Source organism: Hylobates moloch, unplaced genomic scaffold (genome assembly GCF_009828535.3).
Source record: "Hylobates moloch isolate HMO894 unplaced genomic scaffold, HMol_V3 SCAFFOLD_16, whole genome shotgun sequence".
In the NCBI taxonomy this organism is placed as follows: Eukaryota; Metazoa; Chordata; class Mammalia; order Primates; family Hylobatidae; genus Hylobates; species Hylobates moloch.
Window position 1 is genome coordinate 56,333,182 of NW_026652291.1, and position 16,452 is coordinate 56,349,633.

The following is a 16,452-nucleotide window of genomic DNA, read 5'->3' on the forward strand; positions in this document are numbered from 1 at the left end:
CATTCACAATTGACTAATTGTTTGGTGCAAGAGGACTAGCTTTCAGCCTGTCTCAGCTTTAGACATACTTTCCTCAATAAGCTTAATCGCTTCTGGCTTAAAAAACTTTTTTACAGACTTTATTGTTTGGAGCAGTTTTAAGTTCACAGCAAAATGGAGCAGGAAGTACAAAAGTTACCGTGTGCCCTCTGATGCCACACACAGTCTCCCCCACCATTAACAACCTGAACCAGAGTGGTACATTCGTTACCACTGGTGAACCTACATTGCACATCATTATCTCCCCAGATTTGTAGTTTACATTAGGATTTACTCTTGATGTTATACATGCTATGGGTTTTGACAAATATGTTAAAATCTGTATCTAAGTATAGTAGATACAGAATTGTTTCACTACCCTACAAATTCCCTGTACTTCTCTTATTTCTTCACTTCTCCTTCTTCATTCAAACCGCTGGAAACCACTGATCCTTTTACTGTCTCCAGTTTTTTCTTAGTTTATTTCAAGTAAAAGACATGCAAGTTTTCCTTTTACTTGAGCACTTAGAGGCTATTGCAAAGCTATTAATTGGCCTAAATCCAATATTGTTGTGTCTCAAAGAATAGAGAGGCCTGAAGAGAAGGAGAGAGATGAGGGAAGAATAGGTTGGTGGAGCAGTTAGAAACAACTTTTATCAATTGTCTGCCATTCTACATGGGCACGGCTTGTGGTGCCCCAAAATAATTAAAATAGTAACATAAAAGACTACTGGTCACAGATCAAATAACATGTGTAATAATAATAATAAAGTTTGAAATAAATATTTTGGGAATTACCAAAATGTGACACAGAGACATAAAGTGAGCACGTGCTGTTGGAAAAACGGTGCCAATAGACTTGCTGGATCCAGGGTTGTCACAAACCCTCAGTTTATAAAACTTTAAACAACTGCAAAGCACAATAAAGTGAAACACAATAAAAGAGGTATACCTGTATATTAAAAAAAATTATTTTAAATAAATTTGTATGCTTTCTTCCATGTATAACTAGCTCCTGATTTGTGTGTGTGTGTGCTTTTTTTGTTTGTTTGCTTATTTAGTTTAGAACCATAGGAAAACCTTCATAAATTACTTCAGAGATGTAGAACAATGCAATTCTTCATTTTCTAAATCTTGTATTCTTTATATATTGGGATAACATAATCTCAAGAAGTGTAGGTACAGAATACTATAACAATGAAAGACAAAATAAAAAGTAATTAATTAGTATCTAATCTTTATATGTGAACAAATGAGCAAGAAAGTCAAGATCCATTGATAAGAGTATGGAATAAACAATAGAAAATGGAACTTCTACTTCTTCAAATGATTTGCAATTACTGCATACTAATTGTTTCAAAGTGATATATAAGCTAATCTCTGTGTTGATATATTTAAAATTATATGATCTCATATCATCAACTATTATCCACAACTAATAGAAATAAGAAAATATTGGTGTTAACTGTGACTTATTTTTTAATTCTCTTTGTATATAAAGAACTTCTGGAAACTTTCTGAGTAAATGGATCTTAAAAACGGATCTCTAGTGACCGAGTTTATTTTACTAGGATTTTCTGGACGATGGGAACTTCAAATTTTCTTCTTTGTGACATTTTCCTTGATCTACGGTGCTACTGTGGTGGGAAACATTCTCATTATGGTCACAGTGACATGTAGTTCGACCCTTCATTCTCCCTTATACTTTCTCCTTGGAAATCTCTCTTTTTTGGACATGTGTCTCTCCACTGCCACAACACCCAAGATGATCATAGATTTGCTCACTGAACACAAGACAATCTCTGTGTGGGGCTGCATGACCCAGATGTTCTTCATGCACTTCTTTGGGGGTGCTGAGATGACTCTTCTGATAATCATGGCCTTTGACAGGTATGTAGCCATATGTAAACCCCTACACTATAGGACAATCATGAGCCACAGGCTGCTAAAGGAGTTTGCGATACTTTCATGGATAATTGGTTTTATACACACCATAAGCCAGACAGTTTTAACAATGAACTTGCCTTTCTGTGGCCACAATGTCATAAACAACATATTTTGTGATCTTCCCCTTGTGATCAAGCTTGCTTGCGTTGAAACATACACCCTGGAATTATTTGTCATTGCTGACAGTGGGCTGCTCTCTTTCACCTGTTTCATCCTCTTGCTTGTTTCTTACATTGTCATCCTGGTCAGTGTACCAAAAAAATCATCAGATGGGCTCTCCAAGGTGCTGTCCACATTGTCTGCCCACATCATTGTGGTCACTCTGTTCTTTGGACCTTGTATTTTTATCTATGCTTGGCCATTCAGTAGTTTGGCAAGCAATAAAACTTTTGCTGTATTTTATACAGTTATCACACCCTTACTGAATCCGATTATTTACACCCTGAGAAATAAGAAAATGCAAGAGGCCATAAGAAAATTATGGTTCCAATATGTTAGTTCTGCATAGAATTTCTAGGTGTTAGTACTATATAATTAACTTTTAAATGCTATGATAAGATAGTTTGAATAGATTATGTATAATGCATCATTTCACTTTTCTTGTTATAGTAATAATGCATAAAGACAATACTAAATTACTTTAAATTTTACATTTAAGACTTTTATAAACATAAGGGTAATTGGAGATCTGTAGCAAAATAGACATAAAAATAGATATAAATAAACATAAAAAGATTACTGAGGATTTTTATCATATACATTCAATATGTTCATTAATAAAGAAATAACCGTAAATGAATACATGAATATATGAATATTATTAGAGGTTATTTTAATATATATTGATAATTAATGTTATTCATAAATTTATACTATTATTAAATGAGGTATTATGAACACGTCATGAATTAAATAATATTAATGGAGAAAACAGAATTCTAATTTCTTGAATCAATGGAGGCAAAAAGTAATAATGAGTCCACAAATTCAACAGCACAGTGACTGTAAGATGCCAGAGAAAAAACCCAATGGAAGAACAATTTCAGTAGAACTACAAACAAACAGCCCTTTTTGAAACCAAATGCTCTGAGGAATATAAGTAAACACAGCTGACTTTCAAACTTCAATAAATAAAAATAAAAACAAAATCCTTTTTATTTTGTGTAATATACCATGTAGTTTTACCTTTTTAAGGGCTTTACATAAAATTACAGCTAAATTTTCCTCTGGTAGGATTTTAACCCTTCTTGATTTATAAGCTAAATCTGATGTTTGTGCATGTGGGAGAGGGAAGTGAGAAGTGCATTCAAAATTTGAAATAGTATGCATTGATAACTAAGCTTATTTTCTCTTAATTAAAGACACCATCATTTCTTGCTTGTGCTAGGTGATAGAGCTTTGTAATTAATCCTAAATCAGTTACATAAATCCTTTCTTCCATTCAATGCATTCTCTACAAGCAGTCAGAGTTAGGTCATAAAAATGCAATTCTCAATGTAATTTTCTGGATTAAAACTATCATGGCATGAAGACTTAGGTTCAAATTCTCAACTGGCCTTCATAATATGGCTTGCTTCTGGAATTTTGCTCCAATCTATTCTTTTCCATAATAGTAGAGTTATACTGGCCTTCTTTTTTCTCCAAAACACCAGACATCTTGTTAACTGACTTTTTCTAAACGCTTCCCTTTATGTAAAAGAATCTTTCATCTCCTCTTCACCAAGGTAACAACCTCTCAGAAGACCCAGATGAAATATTATATTTTAGATCACTTTTCCCACATGTTCTTGGCCAGTTTAGATTTCTTTATTTTACTCATTTATAGCATGCTACAATTTCCATCCTTCTCATATATTATGGTAATAATTGCCTGTGTAATTATATGTTAATATTTGCTTTGTCTTAGCCTATGAATTCTATAGATCTCTAATATCTAGCACAGATATTGATACATAGTAGTTCATACATATTGAAAAAAGAAAAAATGAAATAATCATATTCTAGAATAATAATATTCAATTTAACCTACTACTATGGAGAACATGTATTCTTACTGTGAGATGTGATGTGTTAAAAATATTAGAAATACACAAGGTATATGGTGCTCGTATACTTCAATAATGGAACTACAGGGATGAGAGCTCTGTAACTAAATCCAAAGAGAATTAAATACATAATAAATTTAAAGAAAATGGGAGAAGAAATACTGCAAGTTTAGAATACTTGCTATTACAAACTACATTGGACTCTTCGCTACGTAGTAAACTGCAACAACAAGAAACTTCACAGTCATACATTATACACCCCCCATATTAAGGAAATTTCCATAATTTAAAAGGTAAAATATGCATCGGCTGGCAGATAAGATTATATTCTAGTTGATAAAATACTGTGTAAGATTTTTGTATCTGTCAGTATAGCACACTCAGGATCCTAAAACGTTTTAGTTACAAAATATCTATTTTGCTAAAATTATTTAAAACATCTTTTAAATCACTTAAGACTATTGAAAAAAAATTAAAGTAAATTACACCTGAGGCCCAGTATAAAACTTGAATTCCATTCCAGGAAGGTAAAACAGCACTGAACCATTGCCCTCTCTGAGAACATCTACACATCCATTGCCTAGAGCTTCTACAGATAGAAGTTTGAAATGGGGAAAGCACTGTGCATTGGACTTTGAGGGTGAACAGGGAGGGAAATAGATTGGAGGCAATGCTGAGGGCTCAGACTCTGAAAAAAAAGTGTAAGAAAGCCAGCCTATCAAAAGCAGACACCAAGAAAAAAAATCTGTCTCAACCTTGATTCATGAAGATTAAAGTAAATGCTTTTCTAAGAAGTGTATGGCAGAAGTAAAGACAAATCCTCACTAAAAATAAAGTACTTTCATAGAGATTGATCTTTGAGCCTCAGCCACATAACTCAAGAATCTGACTTGGAGTGACATTAGCCAGATAAGACAATGGCAACCCACTCATATCCTCCCATAATAAGAATTCTGAACCCATTCACAGAAAAAAGTCTCTTAGAAGGAGTCTTTGGGTTCAGGCAGAAGGTTGTGGAACACCAATAGATCCCAAAACCTAGAATGGCTGTTTGGAGGGAGCAGACCCACATCCAGGTGGCAGAACTGCTAATCATTTTCCTGGGTTCAAACCTGGAAATGACCACATTTTCTGAAGGGATTGGCTACAGCCCCAAGTGGCTTTGAGCCCACAACCAAAACTATCTGCCAAAGGGGCCAGAAGGAATCACAAGCACCAGTGTGCCTCAGTGGATAGGCTCTTATCACTGAAATCAGTGTCAGCAGTAGACCTGAAAGTTAACATGTAACTCAGTTCCAGCCCCGTTAGTGTTGGTCCTAGCATAGTGCAACTCACACAAAGACCCAGAGGTAGGCACACCCTATTGAACCACTGGGATAGACAAGCTTGCTGGCCTCTGTCCCACAGCAAACTCTAAAGGGGATGTAGGGTTCCGATACCTCTCTGTTACAGCCTGGGAATACCCTCCCACAGACATACACTCTGGACCACCAGGGTGGATTTGCTTGCCTCTGTCCAACAGTGGATTCTGCAGGAGCCTTGGCTTGGCTTCAGCCTTTCTCTGTGGCAGCTAAAGAGCTGCCCCACTGTGACACAGTCACCTGAGCCGTTGGTACAGGCTTGCCAGACTTTGACCCACAACAGATCCTGAAGGGGTCCTGTCCCAGCTTCATTTTTTTTTTTTTTTTTTTTTTTGCCATAATCAGAGAACTATCCTACCTGTGCAGGGAATTACTGGGCGACACACCTATCCGAGCCATTCGGACAGGTTTACTGGCTTCCCACCCACAGAAGATCCTGAAGGGGCCTTTTCTTGGCCTCAGCCCTTCTCTGCTGCAGCACCAGAGTTATTCTGCTTGTGCAGATAACTCCTGGGAGATATACCTGGGCAGGTTTGCCAGACTCCATGCCACAGAAGTTTCAGAAAGAACCATGAATGCCAGTTCCAGCCCCTCTCAACTGTACTATGCAAGCAGTACTGCCCACATAGGGCACTTCTGGGAATCTTGCCCATTGGTGTTACTGGATTGGGTTTGCCAACAACAGTCTCACAGCAGATTCTGAATTACCCTGAAGGTTAGTTTTAGTCCCTCCCAGCTGTGGTCTGGGAGAAGTTCTACTCAGTCAAGGTCCTGCCAAGAGATACACTAAGCTGAGCCCCTGTGCTTGCCAGCCTCTTCCTTCAGTGTGTCCTCAAACATCCCTAGATCTTAGTACTGCCTCCTCTTATCTATAGACTAACAACACCTCTGCCTGTCTGGAGACTTGGAGAGGAAAGTTCAATAATGTTTTGCAGTTTTATGCCCTGATTTTGATCACATTGTGAATCTTCAAAGAGCCCTATAAATTGATTTCATTTCTTCTTAACTGCAGTCTAAGAGCAGGCCTGCTCACCCTGTAACTCCCTGGGAGACATGGCTGTCTATGACTATGAAGACAGGTCTAAAGATCTCAGTCTCAACTCTAGGCTAGAAACAACCCTGTGTTTGTTTCCAGCTCATTGTAGTCATTTGTAGTATGGCCAACCCAGAGACTCATCAAGTGATGTAGTGTAAGGCCTCTCAGAAACTTGGAGAAAGCCAAACCTGTCAGCATTCCAGGTAACAGGGCTGCTGTCTGAGAATCCAGAAGCAAACCCTCACCTTACCTCCAACTCCTCATGCGACTCCAGCTTGGGCAACACCAGCCACTATGGACCTTGTGGTTTCTAAGCCTGTAACAGCTGAAGTCATTGCAGTGCTGACAATGACTTCAACAGCCACAGGCTTAGGAACTACAACTGTCTTCTCAATATTCCTGAACATGCCTACTGTAGAAGGGCAATCACAGAAAAGCAAGACTGCAAAGATTGCAATACATTCCTATGTCATCCAATTCACAGACATTGAAACATGACCACAAGGATCAAGAACAACCAGAGAAACTGACATCACTGGCATAAAATAAGATGCAAACTGCTGACCCTAAAGAGATGGAGATCTATGATCTGCCTGACAAATAACTCAAACTACCTGTTTTTAAGGAAGCTCAGTCAACTTAAAGAAAATTCAGAGACAGTTTTTAAATTTTTCAGAGAAATTTAACATAGAGATTAAAATGATAATAAAAAATCAAACAGTAACTTTGGAACTGCAAAATACAAGGAATGAAATAAAAAATGCAACTGAAAGCATCAGTAGCAAAAATAGGTCAAGCAGAAAAAAGAATCAGTGAGTTAGGAAGACAGGCTATTTAAAAATATACGATCCGAGAAGAAAAAACAAAACAGAATTAAAAGGAACAAAGAAAGTTTGTAGGATTTATGGGACAACATTAAAAGAGCAGATATTTGGGTTATTGGGGTTTAGAAGGGAGTAGAAAAAGACAAAGAGTTAGAAAACTTATTTAAAAAAATAACAGAAACCTTACAAACCTAGAGAAAGATATAACTACTCAGGCACAAAAGACACCAAGTCAGATGCAATCCCAATAACAGTATCAAAAGATATAGTATAAACTGTGTAAGATGAAAGACAAAGAGGGGATCCTGAAAGAAACAAGAGAAAAGAAACAAATAACATACAAGAGAGTTCCAATATGCCTGGCAGCAGGCTTCTCAAAACAAAAACAAAAAAACTCTTATAGGCAAGGAGGAGTTGGGATGATATATTTAAATACTAAAGAAAAAAGCCTAGCAGCCAAGAACACTGTATCCAGCAAAGCAATACTTGAGTGTTGAAGGATACATAAATACTTTCCCAGACAAATGAAAGCTAAGAGAGTTTATTAATACCAGACCTATCTTACAAATGCTAAAAGGAACTCTTCAAAATGAAAGACAAGGAAACTACTAAGTAGTATAAAAAATCTGAAGGTATAAAACTCACTGATAAAAATAAATATACAGTCTAACTCCATATATTTGAATACTCTAATCAAGCTGTATAAACTACCTACATACTTAGCATGGCCATTAAAAAATAGAACTCTCAGGAGGCTGAAAGCAAGGATTGCTTGAGCCCAGGATTTTGAGGCTTTGGTGAGCTATCATTACGCCACTGCACTCCATCCTGGATGATGGAATAACACCTTGTCTCATAAAAAATTAATTCACAAGTTCTGAAACTGAATCCGTAATACAGAAATCTACCAATCAGAAAAAGCCCTGGACCAGATGATTTCACAGCCAAATTCTACCAGAGTTTAAAAAAAGAGCTAGTACCAGCCCTACTGAAATTATTCCAAAATATCAAAAAGGAGAGACTCCTCCCTAACTTAATCTATGAGGCCAGCATTATTCCAAAACCTGGCAGAGACACAAGAAAGAAAGAAAATTTCAGGCCAATATCCTTGATGAACATAGATATACAAATCATCAACAAAGTATGAGGAAATCAAATCTAGTGGAATATCAAAGAGCTAATACACCACAATCAAGTAGGTTTTATTCCTGCAATGCAAGGCTGGTTCAACATATGCAGATCAATAAATGTGATTCATCACATAAACAGAACTAAAAACAAAACCCACATGATCATATAAACAGACACAGAAAAAGATTGTGATAAAATTCAACATCCTTTCACGTCAAAAAAAAATGCAACGAACAAGCCATCAAAGAAACATACCTCAAAATAATAAGAGCCATATATGTAAACTGACAGCCAACATCATACTGAATGGGAAAAAGCTGGAAGCATTCCTTCTGAGAAATGGAACAAGATAAGAATGCTCACTTTCATCACTTATATTCAACATAGTACTGGAAGTCCTAGCCAGAGTAATCAGGCGAGAGAGAGAAATAAATATAACAAAAGAGAAAGTCAAACTATTTCTCCTCATAAATAATATGATTCTATACCTAGAAAACCTGCAGAGTCTCTGCCCAAAGACTTCTAGATCTGAAAATCAGCTTCAGTAAAGTTTCAGGATACAAAATCAATGTACAAAAATTATTAGCATTTCTATACACCAATAATGTCCAAGCTGAGACCCCAATCAAGAATGCAGTTTCATTCACAGAAGCCACAAAAAGAATAAAATACCTAGAAATATGGCTAAACAGGGAGGTGAAAGATCTCTGAAATGAGAATTACAAAACATTGCTGAAATATTTCAGAGATGACACAAACAAATGGAAAGAAATCCTATGCCCATAGATTAGAAGAATCAATATCATTAAAATAGCCATTAAATAGCTGCCCAAAGCAATTTACAGATTAAATACTATTTCTATCAAACTATCAATTTTATGTTTCACAGACTTAGAAAAAAGTATTCCACAATTCAAATGAAACCCCAAAAGGAGCCCAAATAGCTAAATCAATTCTGATCAAAAAGAACAAAGCAAGAGACATCACACTAGCCAACTACAAGCTATATATGAGGCTACAGTAAACAAAACAACATGGTACTTGTACAAAAACAGACACATAGGCCAATGAAACAGAACAGAGAACCTAAAAATAAAGCCACACACTTACAACCATCTGATCCTCGACAAAGTTGACAATAACGTGCAATGGAAAAAAGACTACATATTCAATAAATGGCGCTGCAGTAACTGGCTAGCCATATGCAGTAGAATGAGACTGGATCTCTTCCTTTCATCTTATACAAAAATCAACTCAATGTGCATTAAAGACTTAAATGTAAGACCTAAAACTATAAAAACCCTGGAAACAAACATAGGACATACCATTCAGGACTTAGGCATTGGCAAAGATTTTATGACTAGGTCTCTGAAATTAAAGGTAACAAAAACAAATCAGACCTAATTACTTCTGCACAGCAAAAGAAACAATCGACAGCATAAACAGACAACCTACAGAATGGGAGAAAATACCTGCAAACTATGCATCTGATAAAATTCTAATATCCAGAATCTATAATTAACTTAAACAAGTAAACAAGAAAAAACAAACAACCTTATTAAAAAGTGGCCAAAAGACAAGAACAGATACTTCTCAAAAGAAGACACATATGTGGCCAACAAACATATGAAAAAATGTTCCACATCACTAGCCATTAGAGAAATGCAAATCAAAACCGCAATGAAATATCTACCACATCTCACAAAAGTCAGAATGGCTATTACAAAAAATAAAAAATAAATAAATTTTAAAAAGCAGATATTGGTGAGGTTGCAGAGAAAAGGGAACTCTTATACACTGCTGGTGAGAATGTAAATTATCAGCCACTGTGGTGGCTGATACTGACAGATACAAATATAATTCTGACCAGACATCTGTGAGGTAGAGTTACCCAAACTGCTGTGCAGTTTAAAGATTTCTCAAAAAACTTAAAACAAAACTACCATTTGACCTAGCAATCTCATTACTAGGGTAGACATCAAAATGAATATAGAGAATTCTACCAAAAAGACACCCAAACTTGTATATTCACTGAAGCACTGTTCACAATAGCAAAGACATGGAATCAACCTAGATGCCCATTAGCAGTGGACTGCATTAAAAAAAAAAAAAAGTGGTACATATACACTACGGAATACAATGCAGCCATAAAAAGAATGAAACACTGCCCTTTGAAGCAACATGGTTGTAGCTGGAGGCCATTACCTAAGTGAATTAATACAAAAAGAGAAAACCAAATACTGCACATTCTCAAGTGGAAGATAAACATTGAGTACACATGGACAGAAAGAGGGAAACAATAAATACTGGGGCCTACTTGATAGTGTAGGGTGGGAAGAGAATGAGGGTCAAACAACTACCTATTGAATACTCCACTCACTACCTGGGTAATGAAATCATTTGTACACCAAACCCCATTGACATGCAATTCACCCATGTTATAAACCTGCACATGTACCCACTAAACCTAAAATAAAAGTTGAAAAAAAAATAAAAATATATAGGCATTTTTCTCTAATAACAAGTATATTAAATTAGAAAAATAAAAATAACAACTGCAATAATCTGTTAGGGATATGCAACGTATAAAGGTGTAAATTTTGACATCAAAAATTTTTAATATGGGAGGGAGGGGAGTTAGCACATATAGTTTTTTTTTTAATGTGATCAAAGTTATCTGTTTAAAATAACCTGTAAATGATAGGTCCAATAGAGCCATGATTATTGGTCAACACTTACAACTTGGATTTAGATATGTTATAAGATAATTCTTTGATTAAACTCTGTATATACGTTTAGATAGCACCCCGTAAATGTAGAATGCAACCCTATGCCCACTGTATGTATCTTCCCATGAAGATGAGTCATTGTCTCATCTAGAATAAAATGGGTAATATCATCAACTTGTCCCAGTGGCTGGTTATTCTGTCTATAAGATGGTACCAGATTAGGGGGTTCAGGTTAGTTTTGTTGATGACATTTATTGCACCACAGCAAGTGTGATCTTGGTGAGTAGGAAGCCGGGCAGTGGGTCCATACACAACCTCCTTTTCTACTATTATGACTACTTCAATAATAGCGAGTAGTTTATATCAACTGGATGAGCCATTATGTCATCTTGTTTATTTCATGCATTTTTTGATGCTCTCTAGTGAATATTAATATCAAATAATCAAGTTTTTTTGTAGATATCTCTGTTTCTATAGTCAACATAAGTTCCATAATCAGATGTTTCATCCTTATTAGAACAGAGTGAAATCTAGGAGCTGATTTAAAATTCACGTATTTCCAGTTCTGCTACAAATGCTATGGTTCAAGTTACATGACCTTAGGAATCTGCATTGTTATTCTTCTATTAGGGTTTGCCAAAACCTACAAATGCTGTATTTTTCCAGCACAGACAATTGTAGTGCCATAGACTTTACCTGGATATGTGGTTTAAGTAGTATGACTACTTGATACTAGATCTAGTATACACACTGTATGCTAGATGTGCTAATATTCCTTTCTTATACTGGACTCCACCAAAAGCTAGAAGTCCGTATGTCAATAAAAAATGAGTCAAACAATCATCCCAAGTATTGGAATATAGTGCCTCCAGAACTGAAATAGGATCACCAGACAGTATGCAATCTCCTTAAAAGTTTAGTGATTAAAGTACAAGGTGCAATATTTGTCCATTACTTTAAGGTGATCTTTCACCATGACCGTAACAAATAAAAACGCTAAAACTTTTGCTGAAATATTAGGATTACCTTCTTAAGTAATGAGGATTTGTCCTCACACTTGATCTTCACGGTGAACAAAGGTTCAAAGAGAAAATATTTTTCTAACGTTCCATCTTAGGAATATTGAAAGTTTCACTTGCATGCTCTTTGGGTAACTCTACCTCACAGATGTCTGGTCAGAATTATATTTGTATCTGTCAGTCTGCTAGTAATCAACTAGACTATACTGTTATAAATAAATTAGACGAAAGTTTATTTTCCTTGTGAAACCAATTGATAGAATATTACCTCACTGTTGGTATGGCAGCTTCACAAAATCAGGAAGTACAAAGCTTCCTGTTTATTTTTTGCTTTAGATTAGTATTCTGACCTCAATGTCACAAACTATCTGTAGAAACTCCACACATCACATTTACATTCTAGACATAAAGAAAAACTAAAAGGATGTATACCATCGTGAGCTCGTTTTTCTTCCGATGCATTGTTTTCATTTTTTATAGTTTTGCTCTATATTATACAGAGGCCTATTGATTAAGAATGCATTTCCAAGTTTCTATGTCACCTAGATTCCTGATAGTCCCAAATAACAAATAGAAGTGACAGGTAGATTAATGGAGAGTCATTGGTAGATTAACAGGAAGGGATACAGAAGCCTACTTCACCCGTCAACCTCTCACTGCACCCAACACATTGCCTATGCCTACATCTCTACAAGTAGTTGTATCAAATTCATGGCTCCTGCTCTCCTAGTAGAAAAAACAGTCATATTTCTTTTTTCTTTTCTTTTTTTGGACAGAGTTTCACTCTGTTGCCCAAGCTAGAGTGCAGTGGCGTTATCTCGGCTCCCTGCAACCTCCGCCTCCCAGGTTCAAGTGATTCTCCTGCCTGAGTCTCCTGAGTAGCTGGGATTATAGGCACATGCCACCATGCCCAGCTAATTTTTGTATTTTTAGTAGAGATTGGGTTTCGCCATATTGGCCAGGCTGGTCTCGAACTCCTGACCTCAGGTGGTCTGCCCTCTTTGGCCTCCCAAAGTGCTGGGATTACATGCGTGAGCCACCGCACCCTGCCGAGAACCACCATATTTCTAACTTTTGACCATAAACTATTGAAGGCAGAATAATGGTCTCCCAATGAAGTCCAGACACTAATCCCAAAACTTGTGAATATGATACATTACAGTGCAAAAAAATAAAGAAAGAAAGAAAAAAGAAAAACTACCAACAACAAACTTCGCTTAAGTGATTTAGTTCACAAACTTTGATATGAGAAGATTTCCTGGAATATTTGAATGTGTCCAGTGTAATAACATGAATTTCTAAAAGTGATAAAGCTTTCCTATCAGTATAGAAAAAGAGAGTTGTGGCAGAAGAGAAGGCCTTTTTTTTTTTGAGACAGAGTCTTGGTAGTGGCGCGATCTCGGCTCACTGCAACCTCCACCTCCCAGGTTCAAGCGCCTGCCTCAGCCTCCTGAGTAGCTGGGATTACAGGCACCCACCACCACGTCGGCTAATTTTTTGTATTTTTAGTAGAAACGGGGTTTCACTATGTTAGCCAGAATGGTCTCCTCAATCTCCTGGCCTCCTGATCCGCCCGCCTCAGCCTCCCAAAGTGCTGGGATTCTAGTCACGAGACACCGTGCCCGGCTGGGGGTGAGCCTTTCAAAGGGCCCCATCCACTGTTAATGGCTTAAAAGAGGAAGGGGATCATGACAAAGGAAATCAGATAGTATCTAAATATTAAGGATAACCCTTGAATGGCAACAAGCAAATAAATGGAGATGTCAGTCCTACAATCACACAGAGTGAAATCCTGCCCACAACCTGCCCACAGTCCTAGAAATGAATTCCCCCAAAGTCTATGTTCATTCATAGTCTAATCTGGAGCGGAAAGTGAACGGACACCAAGTTTACACAAATCTCCTACTGACCTCGCCTTATATTAACTGAGAGAAATTTGAACTGATCAGCTCCATATCCACTACAGTTTCCACTGGCTTTGTGGCCCTGTGAAGTATCTCAAACTACAAGATATCAAGGAATATATGTAAAACAGTCACATTGCCAAAAGGGTTGACTCTCTGAGTAAATAATAATAAAATGCATAAAATGATTAGTTTCACTGTCTTGTTAGTCTCTGTGATTTTGTTTTCCTTTCTTTTAGACAACTGTGACAAACTCGTGCAAATAAATAAATGGATACCCTCAATAACAGCTTAAGTGTTTCTGAGTTCATCCTGCTGGGGCTTTCGGGTTCTCAAGAAATCCAAATACTCTTCTTTGCAATATTCTTTCATATCTATGTAGCCATCATAGTGGGAAACCTCCTCATTGTGATCACTGTGATACTTGATAGCCATCTTCACTCCCCCGTGTATTTCCTTCTGGCAAATTTATCATTTTTTGACTTATGTTTTTCCTCTGTGTCAACTCCCAAAGTGATTGCAGACTTCCTTAGAAAACATAAGGCCATCTCCTTGTGGGGTTGCATGGCCCAGATGTTTTTTATGCACTTCTCTGGGGGGTGGAGAAATGTCTCTCCTGATAGCTATGGCCATTGACAGGTATGTTGCCATATGCAAACCCTTGCACTACAAGACCATCATGAACCACAGAGCGCTAACTGTGTTTCTGTTGTTCTCCTGGGCAATTAGCTTCATACATACCACAAGCCAAATGGCTTTTACCGTGAGTTTACCTTTCTGTGGTCCCAATGTTGTGGACAACATTTTCTGTGACCTCCTGCTGCTCATCAAGCTTGCCTGCAATGAGACCTGTACTCTGGAGCTCTTGGTGATTGCAGACAGTGGGGTCCTGTGCCTGTTCTGCTTTATTCTGTTGCTCATTTCCTACATCATCATGTTGGTCACCATCTGGCAGCACTCCTCCAGTGCATCCTCCAAGGCTGTGTCCACACTATCTGCTCACATCACTGTAGTAACTCTGTTTTTTGGTCCAGCTATCTTCATCTATGCTTTTCCATTCAATAGTTATTCTGTAGATAAGTTTCTTTCTGTGTTTTATTCTATAATCACCCCATTCCTTAATCCAATTATTTATACTCTGAGGAATCAGGAAATGAAGGCAGCCATTAAGAGACTAAACAAACAACATATTGGTTCTTGGCTGAATTCTTAAGTATTGCTTGTTAATATCTGATTTTGTGTGTGTGTGTTTTCTGCTATCTGGGAGTTTGAGTCTTAAATATTTGCTCAAATAATTTAAATAAAAATACGAAATAATATCAGTTTTATCCCTTCCAAATTCCTGGAATTGAGACTTTTTAAATTTAAGATTTCTAATGGAAAATGTTTGTAACACATATATAATGCCTAAAGCAACATGCATTTGTTATACTCCTAGTCTTTGAATCTTTAAAATATATAAACATAATGTCTTCTTATAAAAATGTTATAATGTTCCAGTGAATTACATGTAAAATAAGAAACTAGTAAGAAAACACACAAGATGGTATTTAATATAAATTTTTAGGTGTTAAGTTTTTTAACCTAAAGTATGTGAAAAATGTCTATAAATATGTGTCTGTCTTACAAAGGCTTCTCCATGGAGTCAGGAATTGAATTAGGATTTTCAGAATATTCTTTTTACTCTGTACTCTCAATAGGCTAATAATCCTTAGTAGGGTATAAAAATTTGTTTAGAAAGGAAAAATTCAAACATTTCTTTGGGTACCCCAATAGTTTTGTAAGAATTCAACATCAAGTGAAATACTAAAACCAGCCGGGCGCAGTGGCTCACGCCTGTAATCCCAGCACTTTAGGAGGCCGAGGCGGGTGGATCACGAGGTCAGGAGATTGAGACCATCCTGGCTAACACGGTGAAACCTCGTCTCTACTAAAAATACAAAAAGAATTAGCCGGGCGTGGTGTTGGGCACCTGTAGTCCCAGCTACCCAGGAGGCTGAGGCAAGAGAATTGCTTGAATCCGTGAGGCGGAGGTTGCAGTGAGACGAGATCATGCCGTTGCACTCCAGCCTAGGTGACAGAGCAAGACTCTGTCTCAAAAAAAAAAAAAAAAAAAAGGCCCGGCGCATTGTCTGGTGCCTGTAATCCCAGCACTTTGGGAGGCTGAGGTGGGTGGATCACCTGAGGTCAGGTAAAGACCATCGAGGCTAGGAAGAAACTGCATCAACTAACGAGCAAAATAAACAGGTAACATCATAATGACAGGATCAAATTCACACATAACAATATTAACTTTAAATGTAAATGGGCTAAATGCTCCAATTAAAAGACACAGACTGGCAAATTGGATAAGGAGTCAAGACCCATCAGTGTGCTGTATTCAGGAAACCCATCTCACGTGCAGAGACACACATAGACTCAAAATAAAGGGATGGAGG

General features: G+C 37.1%; 2 protein-coding genes across 2 annotated transcripts; both read left to right on the forward strand.

The window, feature by feature from the left end:
* The first annotated feature begins 1,543 nt into the window (after positions 1-1,543).
* On the forward strand, positions 1,544-2,473 carry LOC116484880 (olfactory receptor 4L1). The gene has a single exon (XM_032179897.1). It carries the CDS (start codon positions 1,544-1,546, stop codon positions 2,471-2,473), a length of 930 nt encoding a protein of 309 aa, XP_032035788.1.
* An 11,811-nt stretch (positions 2,474-14,284) lies between these two features.
* LOC131381445 (olfactory receptor 4K13-like) lies at positions 14,285-15,227 on the forward strand. The gene is given in 2 exon segments (XM_058429391.1): positions 14,285-14,605; positions 14,607-15,227. Coding segments are annotated over 2 exon segments (942 nt in total).
* The last annotated feature ends 1,225 nt before the right edge of the window (positions 15,228-16,452 follow it).